Source organism: Protopterus annectens, chromosome 13.part0 (assembly GCF_019279795.1).
Source record: "Protopterus annectens isolate FY-2018-M chromosome 13.part0, PAN1.0, whole genome shotgun sequence".
NCBI classification, from domain to species: Eukaryota; Metazoa; Chordata; order Ceratodontiformes; family Protopteridae; genus Protopterus; species Protopterus annectens.
Window position 1 is genome coordinate 1216578004 of NC_056747.1, and position 17297 is coordinate 1216595300.

Consider the following 17297-nt stretch of genomic DNA (forward strand, 5'->3'; position numbering starts at 1 on the left):
GTCTGAATTTCTGATACTGATAAACTAGGAAGTACTTCAGGCAGCTTGTCATCAGAGCATGTTAGAGTTGCTGGCGCTATGTCAGACTCCAAGCCGGTCACAAGTGGTGTCCCACAGGGCTCGGTCCTTGGCCCCCTATAGTTCGGCATTTACTTCTCAGAAGTACAGGCCAACATGGGAGGACTTTGGCTGACAAAGTTTGCAGACGACTGCAAACTGGGCGCCATAGTGGAAAGTGCATCGGACACGGATATCCTTCAGAGGGGACTCACGGAAACAGATAGCTGGTGCCAGAGCCATGGCCTGAAGTTAAACGCCAAAAAATGTATAGTCATATCTTTTGGGAAAACCAAGGTAACCCCAAGCTACCATATAGGTGGCAATCCACTAAGCACAGAAGAGGTTATCAGGGACCTGGGGACCCAGGTCGACAGTGGCCTTTCTTTTGACACTCACGTTGCTAAAGTGGTTAGAAAGACCTTCTACATTGCCCACCTGATCATGAAGGGATTCACATCCAGATCTAGTGAGGTCATTGTTCCCCTGTACTCTTCACAGACCAATGATAGAGTACAATGCCCCATTCGGGATGCATCTCACCCGACATCTGCAGCAATTGGAGAGACCCCAAAAGTTCCTCACCAAAAGGATAAAGGGACTCCAAAATCTGTCATATGCTGCCAGATTGAAGAAACTCCAGCTCTATTCAGTCGCATACCGTCTGCTCAGAGGTGACATGTGCCTGACATACAAGGCCATGTCCAACCCGGAATTGATGGACATGCTCCACCTCAAAAAATCCAAATCCACCAGAACCACTAGAGCAAGCGACTTAAACCTTAGCACGGATATAAATAGGACATGCTGGAGGGATAGCTTTATCACTCAGACTCCCTATGCTGTGGAATAAAATCCCGGTCCATGTTAGGCAGAGCACCTCGCTGGCTCTGTTCAAGAGAAATCTTGACCTGTGGATGGGAGATCGTAGGTTTACCCCGGGAATCATCTCTGGGTCACTGCTGGACAGAGGTGCAACAAACTAATGGGCACAGTATTTTTCCATACAAGGGGTGGCGCAAGCCGCAAAACTTTGGGCTAGGCTTATAAATGCCTTAGGACAGATAGCCTAGTATAAACTTATGAACCTATGTATCAAGATGTTTTGGACCATATCAACACTCTTCTGCTGAAAATGCCTCTTGGTACACTTCTTGGGAATTTCTGTGGACACTTCAACCACCTCTTTGCAGCATCACAAATCTAATTTCTATATTCAGCAATTCTTCTCAGAAATCTGCCATTCTCAGTATAAACAAAATATGTAACCTACTCACAATGTTTCAAGACCACTCTTTCTGAACGTATCTCTGTGGAACCTTGAATGGTCTAATTTTCTCTTTTGTTTGTAACAATACATGCCCTTCTATTCTAATGTTACAGTATAATAGGACATTAGAATACAAGGACATGTATTCTAATGTCACAGTATTCTTTACGAGGGAATCCTCCGCGATGGATGACCAGACGTCCAGCCAGTATACAACACCTTTTAAGTACTGCCAGCACATGAGCTATCATATGAATGGCTTAAGAAAACGCTGGCCATAAAAGTGACAGCTGCATCTTTGCCACAGTCCGAGCATCATCTTCGATTGCTGGATCAGTTCACTAAATTCATTTGCAGCTGGTAACTGCCCCATTGTTTTTCTTTTTTCTCTTGCTATTGTGAGGGTTTCATGTCATCCAGGAAAGGCAACTACCAATGTGGAAGACAGACTACACACAAGGATAGCCACGACCTGTGTCTCTTTCGTTTGGGGCCTATGCATGACCACACATCGTGCTCTATTTGCCAGACCTTCATCCCAAAGACCCTATGTAGCAGTCTTTCATCCCTTAAGATTATGGAGGGTACATCTGGAACTTCTGTCGAGCCTGTTTTGAAGAGGAAGGCCAAGGAACCGGGGCCTGAATCTTCATCTGTGCCTTCTACTGTGGACATCTCTCTCAAGATTGATGAAGACCTGCAGACCTGTCCAGAGGGTGGCTTGGATTCTTCGGCATGTACTGCATTGGACACAGTCAAAGAATCTGCCTTAGGACCGTCCTTGGAGGTCAATCAGACATCCACATTAGACTCATTATTTCAGAAGGCCCTAGGGGTATCCCTCAGATACTAGTCAAGGGGGAATATTCCGATTATTATTATTGAGAGCAGGACTACATCAGGTCCCTACACTCTCCATCAGGCTGATGTCAGATTAAAAAAGAAGCAGAAAACCAAGCACATTTCTGCACCTAATGACTCCACAATCAGAATGGGAAACTTTCTCAAGGCTTGCTTAATGCACTCATGACTCTTAAGCCTCCTTCAGCTGATCCCGTTTTTACTTTAACTTCTTCCCCACTCAAGAGTTAGGGTGCTGTGATCATCTGAGGAAGAGGGTTCTTCTGAGGATGGCTCTTTGGCCTATTCCACTCAAATTCCATCCCCCCTTGAATATGCTTCCCGTCAAATGGCACAGACCACCAGTGGAAGAGATCACATTTGGGAAAACCTTAGCTAAAATGAGGCAATTCTTAACTGCGACTGCTCTCGGGTTTCTGATGTACAGAAAAGATATTGTGATCTATTACAAAAGGATTTTCCTTCCCCTTCTGCTGTACCTCCAGTCTTACCAGCATTTTTGGATGCTTTTTCTTTAGCATCTAAGGCCCCAAAACTCTCAGTCCCTGACCCAAGGCCTAATCGGTTGTATAAAGTGCCAGAAGACTGTAAATTTCTTTAAAGATGTCCTTCAGCAGATCCTGCAGTGGTTTCTATTGCTTCTGACAAAACATCCAGACTACTGCCATCCATCAAGTTTCTCCCTTCTTATAAGGAGAGCAAACATATGGAAAGATTAGGGAAAAAAGTTAATACTTCTGCCACCTTAGCTTTCCGTGCAATAAATTACCAAACCCATACAACCAGATATGCTTTGGCTGTTCTTTCTCAAACCTCTCAAGCAGTTTCTCACCTCCCAGACTCCGATGTTAAAACTCAGCTGATGTCTCTTAGGAGCTTCTTCTTGGGTAGCTCACCACTCCATTAAATTCAGCTATGATGCAGCAGAAGCATCCTCCAGGGCAGCTGCATCTGGCTCTGTTCTCATAACGCACTCATGGTTCAGGCTTCGAATCACTTTCAGATGATATCAAAGCAAAATTAATGGATGCTCCTTTAGACAATAGTGCTTTGCTCGAGTCTGCAGCTGCAGATTTGTTAAAATCTTTGCAGGAGAAACACAAGGAGCTACAGGACTTAAAACATCTTTGTTTCGCCTGTTCCCAAATTTCAGAGGAATTATCCCTCAAAGACTTCCTTTGTTATAAAACAAACTCATCTGCCCACTTCCAAAAGCAAAAAGGGGGTAGGAGAGCTCCTCAGTCTAAGCCCTCTCAGCCAGGTCCTGCACAGAAGCAGTCCTTTCCAGACAAGCCAGGTAGTCTGTGGCTGCCACACTCTTCTCAGTCTTGTTACTCTCTCTCTAGGTCTTTCCCAGTCTCTTCCAGTTTGGAAATATTACTCAAGACTCATGGGTTCTTTCCATTATCAAACAAAGGTACTTCATGGTCTGGAAAACCCTTTCTCTATTCATGGACATTCCACAATCACCTCAAGACCAACTGCATCCATTTCCACAGGTGCTTCAGGAGTTGCAACATCATGGAACAATTCAAGAAGTCCCTGTGCTGCTCAGGAGAAGAGGTTTTTACTCCAGGATGTTTCTCATACCAGGAAAGAATGGCCCATGGAGACCCATTCTGGATATTTCTCACCTCAATACATTTTTAAAAGTTCCTATCTTCTGCATGCTGTCCTTGCAAACCTTGTTTCCTCTTATTCTTTCTCAGGCTTACATGGCTTCTCTGGACATCAAGGATATTTATCTAAACATTCCCATTCATCCCCTTCACAGGAAATGTTTACATTTCTCTATTGCTTCCTTGCACTTTCAGTTCTCAGCTTTGCCCTTTGCTCTTTCCACTGCCCCAAGGGTATTCACAAAATGCCTCACTCTAGTCATTGTTTACTGTAGACTTCAGGGTATCCAGGTTACCCTTACCTGGATGATCTTCTATTTCTATCTCCTTGTCCAGAGACCATGGAACAGTCTACAGCATCTATAGTTCACTTTTTCTGTTCTGCAAATGTTAGGGTTCTCAAAAAAATTAGTTGACATAATTGGCACAACACATCTGATTATCCCATATAGCAGGTGAGTGCTGTACTGTACAAGACACAAATAATAAAGCTTAAATAAACCACTCTTTGCTATAAGCAGAGGTCACAAACGCAAGCCCATCCAAACTTCAGAAATACCCTGTCAAAATGACACTACAAAATATCAAGAGTCCCCTGGTACTAGTACATTAGAGTTCATGCATACAAACATGATACAACTGCAGAAAGATGACCACAAACCCAAACATCCCTTTTCAGTTATGATGCTAGTCATTACACAATGACTCTACCCTTCATCACTGATTTACTTACACAGAGCTACCACCTTAAAAAAAATTATCAGCATTTAATTCCTTTATCTGATCCCTACAATCTATTAGTCATGTCCTTTCTTCTGCACTCTTCACTTTTCCCCGAGTTCCACACATCCAACCTTCCAAAGAATGTGTTCCAATATCTTGGCTACTTTCAAGACTATGTCTGTCACTGAACTCTGGCAGCCAATTATTTATTTTTAGCCTTCTCCAAACTATTCTGCTAGATTAAAAATGGTCTCAGTACTTCGTACTATAAAGTGTCAAACAGATCTCTCTGCAGGTTGCAGACATACCATGCTGGCATCTCTGCCTCCTCCAAAAGTTCAGTCTTTCATTTCCTACTTCCAGATTCTTCTTCCTCTTCCTTCTCTTACAGTCAGGGTGTTTCTCAGGCTCCTGGGTTTCATGGCATCCACCATTCCCATGCTACCTCTGGCCAAACTTCACTCCAAGATCAATCCTACAGATGGATGCTTCACAGGGATGTGTTTCTGGACATTGTCCGTTGGTGTGGCTCCTTAAGTAGATCTGGGTCCACCAGTGGGGCACCTCAAGTAGATCTGTCTCCCCTCTGAACAGATAACTTCCTCATTTTTGTGCCAGGCTCTCATGTCCTCTCGTTTGGAAGGTGAATGCCCTATCGATTTCTTGGAGGCGGATGCTTCTTTATGCATTTCCCCCCTTTCTTCTCATTTAGAAAGTCCTGTTCAAGATTCAGCAAGAAAACCAAAAATCTTGCTGGTGACTCCCTTTTGACCAAGACAGCATTGGTTCCCTCTTCTGCATTTAGCCAAGGGCAATCATCACAGGTTACCTCAAAGGGTGGACCTTCTCACACAGGACAAAAGATTTCTAATCCATGCACATCTGTCAGCTCTGCATCTGACTCTGTGGGTGGCAGGCTTCTGATTCCTTTCAGAAACCTTTTTTCTGAGGATGTGCTTTGGGTACTGCAGGAGGCCAGAAAACTCAATACTAGAAAATCATACTTTTCTAAGTGGAAGAGGTTTCCTATTTGATATCATTCACATAACCTAGATCCACTGTCTGTGGATGTTCCATTGGTTCTTTCATACTTGTGCAAGTTATTCAAGCATGGTTTGGCTTACTCCTCAGTGAAGGTTCATTTGTCAGCCATTTCTGCCTGTCTGCTTTTGTTCCCCCCTTTGGCTTCTGGGTTAGAAGTTAAACTCTTCCTCAAAGGCGTTCTTCACATTAGACCTCCCAGGAAACCTGCACCTCCTCCTTGGGATTAGAACTTTGTTTTGGAGAAACTGACTGTGGCTCCATTTGAGCCTGCAGCTACAGCTTCCCTTCAACACCATACTTTTCTGTTACTAGCTTTGACTTTTGCCAGAAGGATATCTGAGCTTCAAGTATTAATGGCTTCACCACCTTTTTTGACTTTCCATAAGGACAGGATCTCTTTCCATACCAACCCTTCCTTTATACCCAAGGTTTTGAATGAGTTGTCTCTTAACCAAGTTATTCATTTGCCAATCTTTTTCCTTCTCTACAATCTTTTAGGGAGAGGATTTTACACACCTTGGATGTGCATAGACAACTCATATTTTATTTGGATAAAAATAAGGCCATCAGGAAATCTGTTCAGCATTTTGTTTCTTTTCATCCCAGGGCTCTGGGATTGCCTGTTTCCAAGCAGACTACTTCCTCTTGGATTTTGAAGGCTATTTTTCTTTTTGTTATTTTTTTTTGGAAGAAGAGCCTTTTTATTGTGTTATTACTACTTTTTCTGCTTCCTGTGGTGCCCTGTCCCTTTTTTTTTAAGTTTTTATTTTTTTATACTTAGATTTCAGCTACTTAGATTTCTGCACATGCCTTCACCAAACATTACAAATTGGATGGCATCTTCAGGTCTAGAGCCGATTTTATCTTGCTATTTCTTCGCGGTTTTAGTCCTTCCTTCTCCTTCTTTCTTCTTCCTGAGGTTTCTTCCTATTAGTATAGATCTATTAGTATAGAGGACAACTCTAAAATGTTAAAATACCCCTACATAATTCTTTCTTTTTCTTTTCTTTTTCTTTTCTGATCGATTTTGTTTGAACGGATTATTGTTACTGAATGTTTTTTATTTATTATTATGAACCATAAAACACCTTAGTTGTGAATAAAATGTAGCCTAACAGCAAATAACATCTTAATAGCCTAACAGCACAAATTATACATCTTTGAAATTGTAACTGTTGGTGCTCTGAGGCTTCCTGATTCAACCAGACTATTTTGAATGTGGGTAATCAGGAGCAGACATACAACATGCACATGCTACACCAACATCAATCAGACATTAATCAGGAAATCTGACATGCACACCTCAACATCAGAATCCTATATTTGTAATTAATCTGCTCTCCTCTTGTATTATCTGTTTGTTCTGTTTTTTCAGGAAAGGTCTCTCTCTTTTTTCAATTTTTTTTTTTTTTTTTCTTTCCAGGACTCTCTCTCATAGGCTCATACAATGACTACAACTACAAGCTTAGGATGATATGATACTTTAAATAAAAACTAATGATATAACTGATTACTGATATTTCCTCAGAAATCATTCTTTTTTTCCCTTTTGTCTCGATTTTTTGTATAGATTTCACTCTACATCATTTTGTAACTTTCTTATTTTGTAGTATTTCATATATTCTTTATTTATATTTTCCCTTCCCCAGTCTCCCCAGCTAAATATGGATCAATAAAATAAAAGCTACTGACCAAACAAATGAATCATCTAATTATTAAAACTATTAATCAAATCCATTGCAATAAACATATGAATTATGAATGTCTATTATCTCAAACTATGATTAACTTTATCTTTGAAATCTGACAGTCTTTGTTTTACTCTTCATAATCTTGGCAATTTAATTTTATTTTATAAGTCTTATCAACTATGAGAACTTAGTATGAGAAAAAAATATCTTCAACTAAACATCTAACCCAGTATAACTAAAAAAACTACAGTATAAATAATAAGTATATTTATTGATTTAAACTAAATTATTATATTGTTCATTTTATTATTTTCTGTTCCAGTTTCAGATTTCTCTCATCATTGAGATATTTTCACATGTTCCAGAATCTTCTGCATCCCTGGATCATTCTTAGTATGATGGTGAAAGTCTAAGCTCCTTTCATCAAAACAACTGTGAAAACTAAAAGCAAAACAAATTTTGAACATAACAACATTATGTTAACAAAATATTATTATTACCAATAAAATAAATCATAATTTTATGTGGATTTTGAAACCTCTCTTGTAAACACTTTTTTTGCATGTATTCAACCACTTTTCAAGAGTAATTCTCTCAACAGCTCTTCCAATTTCAAATGGTCACCACTGACAGGCAGCAATTTTTATCCGGCCACTCTTTTTTAGGCAACACTTTTTATTAGTTTACTTCTTTATTTCAAATTATAATCAACCCATTTTATTTACCTTTTATTTATTATTGAACAACAGAATGATGGCAGCAAAGTTCAATCAGTTACTTTTCCTTTTGTCAGTTCATGCAAGTATCCATTTCATGTTCTATTGATTACAGTGGTTCTATACTTTTATGGCATTTGGCTCCCTAACTATTTAAACTTGTCCTACTTGGTGTTTTTTAGGGCAACTCATCCTTTTTATACCGGTATGATCTTATACATCCACCTGAGCTACCGCCAACTCAAGCAGATGGAACCTTGGTTTAACATCTCATCTGAGGGACAGCACACTCAGAAGGGCAGTACCTCCCTATGTTTCAGTGGAGTGTAAGCAATTTCATCACCTGGAGTGGGAATACAACCCACAGCCTTCTGGTTTTCCAGCACCAAAGGTGAGCATGCCATCTGTTGAGCCACTGACTACTGTCCCATATCATGTTTCCAGTCATTTCCTTAATGATAAGCTTACACCCAGTATGCCTAACATAACTTCAAAAAGTACTGCATCATCTCATGACAACCTGTATGAGATCAGGAGGATATTATCATTATTGCAGCCCTCATTTTCTCCAAGTCTGGTTTCAAGCCTGTATATGTGAAAGACATAACCAACATTATCTCAATTCCAATATACATTTTGTTCAGCTCGAGGTTGTTTTATCTAAATAATTCAATCAGGCTCTTGTGCTCTTATCTTGCCTGACCTCACACTAGTACACGTCAGTAAATATATTAAAAATGACCATCAAACCCCTGAATAATCAGTGTGACTCCCCCACCCAAAACAACTCCTGTGTTGACAAATATCAAACAAAATTCTCAAAAACCTTTTCACATGTGAATTAAAAAGTCCATGTTTTGGAACTTTTCTCAGACAACTTACCAAAGTCTTTGATTTGTACACACTGCTTACAGAATATGCAACATATATACTATTTTTATTATAACTTTATTAAAATCTTGTAGATATATAAATACTAGTTTCATTTGGTATCACAACAGCAACAGATTAACTTATTTAAGAGGCTTAACCTGCATCTTAATCACAGCTGTGCAATTTATGCAGTTTAGCATCTTCTCAGTTCTACCTGTCAAACCTACTGAAACTTTTTTTTGGATCACGCACTGCTCATAGCATTACTGATCAGTCGGCATACAATACTGGTAAACAGTGTAGACAAGATAGTAAATCTTCAAAGCCTTTAAGTAAATAATCAACTTGACTTTCCCAGACCTCCAGCACCTGCTCAACTTAAAGGTCAACTCCTCGACTGCAGTTTTCTATAGAAAATCAACATCAGTGCACACAACGCAATGACAGTGATTCATAGGTTCATAGGTGTTTACTAGGCTAACGACCACAAGGGCCTTTTTAAGCCTAGCCATGTATCCCAAATCTCTGACGAGTTCTGATACCCTTGATAAGTGTAAGCATGGGCCTGGGAGATGAACCATTTACAAATTACCTGTTTGCATCAGAGACATAGGTGCCAAATCAGGGATGAATTTCCGGTTCCCATCCAATCATCCCAAGTTGTACTTGAATTGGATTAGGGAGGAACTCTGCTTTACATGGATGGGGAGCCTGTTCTATAGATGGGGTAGTCTCTTGGGATACATACCTCTCTCTCCAGCAGGTCCTATTTATATCACAGGCAAGGTTTTAAGTCTTTAGAACAGGTAATTCTGGTAATGTTTGTTTTGCGGAAATGCAGGAGGTCCATCAGAGTGGGTTCTGACAAGGTCCTGCATGCCAGGCATAGAGCTCCCCTCAAAGCCTGTAGGAGACAGAATACAGGGATAGGGCCTTGAGGTGGTTTGCATAGGACACATTACTTATGCCCTGTAATCTTTTAGTGAGGAACCTCTGTGGATGTTCCAGTTGTTGGATATGCCTGGTTAGGTACATACCAAAGGGGGCATTGTACTCAATGATAGGTCTGATGAATGCCGAATACAGTGGAACAATGACTTCCTTGGACTTGGATGCCATACTTTTGTTTATAAGTTGCGCAGCATAGAATGATTTCTTCACCATTGTAGACACGTGATGATCAAAGGCTAGATTACTGTGTGTCCCCAAGTCACTGACTACTGGGTCAACTCTAAGGGGTGTGTTGTTAATATGATAGTTACCAGGGATGGATGACTTCCCAAAGGATACTATTATGCATTTCTTGGCGTTCAGTTTTAGTCCAGACTCTGACACCAGTTGTTTGTCGGTGTCAGCCCCACCTGGAAAACATTTGTTTTAGTGTGAGATTCACTGACAGCTCTGAATTTACAATCATCTGCAAATTTAGTCAGCCAGAGACCACTGACATTGGCCTTGACTTCTGAGAAGTAAATGCCAAAAAGGAGCGGTCCAAGGACGGATCCCTAAGGGACTCCACTTGTGACTGGCCTCTTTGTAGAGGTGGACTCTGCAATTCTAACTTTCTGGGTCCTGTCTGCGAGCCAGTTGGCTACCACTGGGTGACATACGGGTTTGTGTCAACAATGCCCGAGTGGGGTATTGTGTCAAATGCCTTGGTCAGGTCAACGTATGCAGTGTGAACGATTCTGACCTCATCCATTGCTTTGGTGACCTTCTCAAAGAACTCCACCAGGTTGAGTAGGCACGATCTGCCCTTTAGGAAACCAAATTGGGTTGGGTCCAGTGTCTGGAGGTTATCTCTATTCATCATCTCCATGATAATTCTTTCAATGGCTTTACATACAAGACTAGTGAGATTTATGGGTCTGTAGTTTCCAGGGTCTATAGATGGCCCACCTTTGTGCAGAGGAATGACTGCTGCCTTTCTCCATTCCTGAGGCATGGAGCCTGTTTGGAGGCTACAGTTAAATAGTAATTCCAGAGGCCCTGATGGGTCATATTTCATGCTATTTAGAAGGCATCCTGGGATACTGTCTGGGCCCATTGATGCACTGTTCTTGGTCTTAGAGCAGTAAGGATCTGTTCCCTAGTGATAGTAGGGACGGTTACATTTGATATTTCCTGAGGGAAGGTTGAGGGGGAGAGAGGAGTAAAGTTGGAGCTGAATTTATCATCCAGGAGGTTTTCTATAGCTTCTGGCTCAGTACAGGTGGCTCCATTTACAGTGAGCTCTGCACACGACTGTGTATTGCCTTTGAGGTTGCGGACAGTCAAAGAATGCTTTGTGGTTGTCCTTGGCCTGGGAGGCCAACCTTACCTCAAATTTGCCTTTGGTAGACTTTAATTAAACTAAAACAACTCAAGAGGACAAATAAGAGTGCTTTTATCCTGCTGGGTGCTGCACCTCCTAATTTTTGTCATGATTTTCTTCCTCCTGTTATGCATCCGATTGATTTTGTGATTCCACCAGGGTGGTTTGTTTTTTTTTGAGGTAGTTCTGTACTTCTTCCTGGTGGGTACAGCTGCCTCTATACAGCTATCAACATGCTTGTACAGGGTTTCTGTGAACAGTTCTGCACAGGCAGAAGTGTTCTCAGGGTTTATAGGGGCTTGATCTTTTTCATTTAGGGATTTTCCACTTTATGTTCTGCAACCATGGAGTTAGTATGCTTAAGCGCAAGGGTTTTAAGCGGTGCAACTGAGTTAACTTTCTGTTTCAATTTGGCAGGTTGAGTCAGAAACCTTAACAAGTACTAAACAGAAGCAACAAGCTCCACAAGACCGCTCCAAATTCATGCTACAAATTACTTTCACCATTCCCAGCCCTGATAAGCCAAACCACACCAAAATGATGGCACATTCACTAAATCATCTACATGGACTTGAACCTTGTACTTGGTACTCTTGTATCTACATGTTAGCATTTTCTGATACAGATGTTTTACATTACGACAAAGAAGAAAACAGCTTACTTACAGAAGGCTTCATTTTTCTTCTTTCAAATTTAGTGCTTCAAATATCTGGGCAAACACTATACAGCACTGTGTATTAAGTCTAGAATTTAAACAGCCCATATTGCATAATTATAAGCTCTTCTACACAGACCTGCAAATGATACAAGGTTCCACTTTTTGTGAAGTTTTATCTTGCACACTATCACTTTACATTTTCAGTAGAAACCATGCGAACAAGCAGTTCTTACTTTGCTCCAATATGTGCAATTTATTCAGCTGAAAACTATTTTTCCACATTTTACCTACTATAGTAAAACAATTTCTTCATCTATAGTTTCTACACAATTAAACATTTTAAATAACCATAGTATGCAATACTATCAATGACATGTTTCACATGCTATGCAAAGTTCTCAAGACCCATTTTTACTTGCATTGCACTTTTCCATATCACATACAACTGTATACTTTCCAAACTTTTTGTGAACCCCTTACCTTTGACAAATTTCAGTCAGCACACATCCTTGTTGAAATATGATTCTATTAACCTGCTCCTCAGCTGATCATTTTGATACCATACACTTGTCTCATACCGAGGACTCGCATAAATCACTTAATTCACAAATTTTAGCTTAATCCTTAATGCAGTAACATATGCATAAAAGATGAAAATTCTATCCTAGTAAAGAAATATAGCACACTCTTCTCACGTCATAGTAATGCTGAAACTTTTGTCATATCAACAATGATTTATCTTTCTCTCTCAAAACTAAAACATTATACAAAACCTTCAGGGCTTCTTTTTCTTCAACTTGAAAACACATCACCCAGTACCTTTCCAGCTCAGATATTCTGCTCACAGTCAAGAATAGGAATTTATTGTCCCACAGTTTCTAGTTGTCTGACAAATTGCCATGAAGAAAGTGTCTTCTAGTGGCTACAAGTGCACCAAATACCTACTATCATCTATTTTCATCTGTGTAACATATGGCATTCAAGATACTCCAAATAAGAAACAAAGACTGCATATGTTCAGGTTCATCAGTATTTACTTTTAGAATGTGCAACTTATACAAGATTCCAGATCACAAGACACACATTTAGAAACTTTGACAGGGCCTAAAGGTACCAAATGTGTTAAAGTACCACTGGTTACATTTTTAATCTTATCTCGATTTTGTGCTGTACTAATGCATCTGCTGAACTGTTATTTCTAATTTTGTTCTAACCCAAAATGACCTGATAAGGACAGACACTGGGACATGAATCTATCTTATGGCTAATATTTCTCCTTTCCAGAAATCACCCAGCACCTTCAAAAGATGACATTGTCATGAACAACCCCTTTGTGCAAACTTTCCTCTGTAGTTACTCAAACTGGTAATACTGAAATGTATTACTTATTTTAAGAATTTACAGAAGCAGTATCTGAAATTTTCTTCCAGTGGCACTGGCAGTTCCTGATCTGTGTTCTCTGCCATGGTTTAAATAAATAGACTGAAATAACACTTTTATACTTACTTTGCAAACCATTGCTTAACCCTATCTTGAAAAGAAACTAGCTTTGCGTTATTTTGTTTCTAATCACTAGTACCAACCTTCCTCATTACACGACTACAAAGTAAAAGAACTCTTAAGGTCTACATTCTTTTATGGTTGGGGGGGGGGGGGGAGTATCTGCAAATGACAGTACTTAAAGTACTTCATCTCCAGACACTCAACAAATTTGTAATGCCAGTGGTGGGAAAGAGAAAATGATGAAGGGCTACACACACTTTGCTGTGTGGGCTTTTCCTGAACCAAAAACGTTAAAAATGTGCTGGATAAGATGACATAGGAAACATGAGTTCTTTCAAACTCAGCATGTTGTGCATGTTTTTAGGAAGCTGGAATAGCAAATAAATGGCACAGAATGAGAGAAAACTATGCTTTTTAATGTATAGCTCTCCTTTACAGGTAACCAAACGCCCTGCTAGCAGGGACTGGGATTGCTGAGTGCCCTAAACTATTCCTGAATTCAATAATTCTGGCAAACTTGAGTCACCACCACAAATCCAAACCAAACAAAACTATGCAAATACATCTGTTGACAAGAAAAGGTAAGTCCAACTTTGCTGAGCTCTTCCTGGCATAACTGTAGTCTAGTAACCCCCCAAGGACGTGCAATAGCAAGACCCGCCCAAAGACCCGTCCACCATCCAACATCCGGTTATGGGTACGAATATTATAGAATATTCATGGAAAAGTCATTATGAATATTCATCTGGTGTTTTGTATATTAGCAACAAATATTGGGACAAATAACTAAATATTGAAGTCAACATTGCATTTTACATTAATTCTTGAAAGTAAAGCAAAAGGAACAGCACTATAATTGGAACTTAAACAAAGCTACCCAAGTACAGACTGCACACTGCAAAAGTAAATCATGCATATTCATTGGGTTTTAGGTACGTTAGCTCAGGAAAATACATATTGAACTAAATAAAATATTGAAGTAAACATTGCTTTTTAAATTAGATTCTTAAAATTAATTCTAAAGAAATATCAATAAATAAATCAATAAATATTACACACACTACTACTACTAAACCAACAGCACTATAACGGTCTACTTACAACTGAAAGAAATGTACACCTCTGTTTTGTCTATTGAATGAAACAACTTGTATAACAGTAAAAAAAATGTATAACAGCACTATAACCGTAAACTGACTTACTACAGACATAAATATACAATTGTTGTCACTTACCTGAAGATGCGTGAAAACTCCTTAACAAAATATGAACAGTAATGAGGCACTGGACAAGCATTCTTATGAAGAACTCTGTTTAATAAAATACTAAAAGATGCACAAAAGTATGAGGTGCATATTTTCTAATACCAAACACAATTCTTCAGTAGGGTTAGGGTTATGGTTTTCCCTTGTGTGCCAAGCATACCTCTCAACCTCTTACAGCAAGAAATCTGGACAAAGGCCTAAAAATAGGGACAAATTTTAAATATTGCTGTTACAAACTTAGAAAGTTGATAGAACAACAGGTTTTGCATTGGCATGAATTTTCTAATAGATATGAAGTATGAAACTCAAATGACTTGTCATTTTTGAACTTCAATCTTTAATGGTTTACTACTAATTTGCCAGAAAAACACAATTTTATGAAAAATGGACCAAAAACATGATGGCAAAATCTGGACATTCTACGAAAATCTGTACAGTTGAGACATATGGTGCCAAGTGCTAAGATTAACCTGCATTTCAAAGGGCAGTATACATGCTTTTCATCTATAAAGGTGTGAAATGTTACAGGAAACATTCTGGGGAAAATGTGTCCACCTTATCTTAAAAAAGATTCAATGCCCCCAAACTAAAATTCATCAGAAAATGTAGACAACACAAATTCTCCATAAAACTCTCCAACTGAATAAAATGAACATCATCCATACTTTAAAAAATCTGTTTTAGGTGACTCTGGTTTTCCTCCTCTATTTTTATTTTGGTCGCTAGTACTTAAGATCAAAGAATTACAAATAACAATAGGTATGATCTACTGTTACCAACAGAAGGGCAAAGTCAAAGTAAACTTTGTCATTCAGAAATCACAAGTGCAAAAACTGAATGGAATTCCGTGTCTCTGGATTCAAATATGCAAACAACATTTAGACCATTTTCACAGACATTTACACATATAACACCTCGCTATTATATCATGGACATGCAAGTAGACAGACTAATATTACACGTAATTCACATAATTAGAAACATTTAAACACTTTTAGAAGTGAACACTTACTTGCATGAGACTTTAGTATTGCACAGGTATTTGGTTAAGACATTGCATTGATCCTTGCACAGAAAGAGACATTTGAGTATTGCACTATGGTTAATTTACGAATTCGCAACACGTATTGCGGTGAAAGACGAGAAATTTTACTGCATTGCTCCTGCCCTAGATGGCCTATAAGTTACAGTCATGGTGAATATTGCACCATTAGATGAGAGTGGCAACCAAGTTAATGTGCAATTTGAGACAGTTTCTAGTGAGAAGGTAGCAGCTGAGATTAAATGGACTACAGGAAATTTAGTAAATAGAAATTAGAAAACAATATTCTCTACTCCAGTACTGCAAGACCGGTGGTGGTACGGGTGTTGAGGTCCCAAATTACACGCATAAGCACACTAGAACCAGTTATATACCGACTCAAAATATAATAGAAAACATCCAGCAATATTTATACCCACAATTATTAGAAAAATGTTATTGAAAACGTCACACTGAACTGTATGTTACTACTGCTGGCTATCCAATGTACACACTAACATTTTTCCAAGTTAATTGTGCAATATACTACAGCCACAGCATGCAATATATTACAGTCACAACATGCCAGAACAGATCCGTTTAATCAGTGTTAACAAAACAAACGTTATGTCGCTCACTACATACCAGGCGTTGTGCTGGAATACACAACTTGGATCTGTTAAGAACCGGGTACCAAACTGTGGCCTCTTCACTGCCGCAGGACCCTCACAGCAGGCAAAAGGCAACCCAATACCAGATTCCAAATCTGATTCACAGGGCGCTGCCATGTTGAAGCCAAGGCGGAGCAGCTGGGTTCAGCGAACTGTCACGTGTTTATGTTAATTCCGTCCACTGTGCCAGAGATGTTAGTAAGGAGGTGCTGCTGTACAGCTCTTTTTTTGAGAAGTTTAGGAGTTTACGATTGCTAAACTAAAGCAGCTGAGAAATATTAACTACATATATCACCTAATATATTGTCGGAAGTATGTAAAGCTGGACAATAATGTGGGGTAGTTTAGCTTAATTTGCAATTTTCAAGAAGGTCTACAGAGCAAGAGTTCTGCAAATGTACATGCTTTCAAATGTCAGTGATTTGGGTTCAGCTATTTGCACAATGTCACTTCTGAACGTGGTATTTTTAATGGTGGGTTACAGTCACCAGATAACGGGAACCATTATAGCTAAATATATATTTTTTATTTCTGTTAGGGAATTTGGCGATTGGTTATATTAGAATATATAGCTCACATACCACGACGAGAATTTTATTAATTTCTTTATTTTCTTATCTTGTTACCTTATTAAATTAGTTAAACCAAGACCCTGATTTGGGGACTTTGGCCCGGATTAAATATTTATTGATTGAGTGCTTTTGTTGACCGGGATAGCCCGACTGGGTAAACAAGCCCTTTTTCTGCGAAGTCCCGGGATGGAAGAAAAGCTCTGATAATACAGTTTGTAATTGCAGATGCTTAGTTGCAAATTAACAGTTACAGAAGAGTGATAGGGTGACTGGTTAAATGGTGTACATAACATGGTACATTTTTGAAGTAAATATAAACATTTAATATCAGCGTGGAAGATGAAAAAAGGAGCCGTAGAGCAGATAGCGCGTGGCTGGGGATATAGTAGATTGTAGTGAGAGTGTGAGTAGATATTAGGATAATGTGAGGAGGCAGAAG

The 17297-nt window shown here is 39.3% G+C and overlaps 1 protein-coding gene across 1 annotated transcript in view; it reads right to left on the reverse strand.

Moving 5' to 3' along the window:
* The window catches only part of METTL2A (methyltransferase 2A, methylcytidine), a 506716-nt gene extending 490282 nt beyond the window's left edge, over positions 1 to 16434 (reverse strand). Inside the window, exon 1 of the mRNA XM_044055222.1 lies at positions 16261 to 16434. Coding sequence (XP_043911157.1) covers positions 16261 to 16403 — 143 coding nt within the window. The 5' untranslated portion in view covers positions 16404 to 16434. The remainder of the gene's footprint in view (positions 1 to 16260) is intronic.
* Between the last annotated feature and the right edge of the window lie 863 nt (positions 16435 to 17297).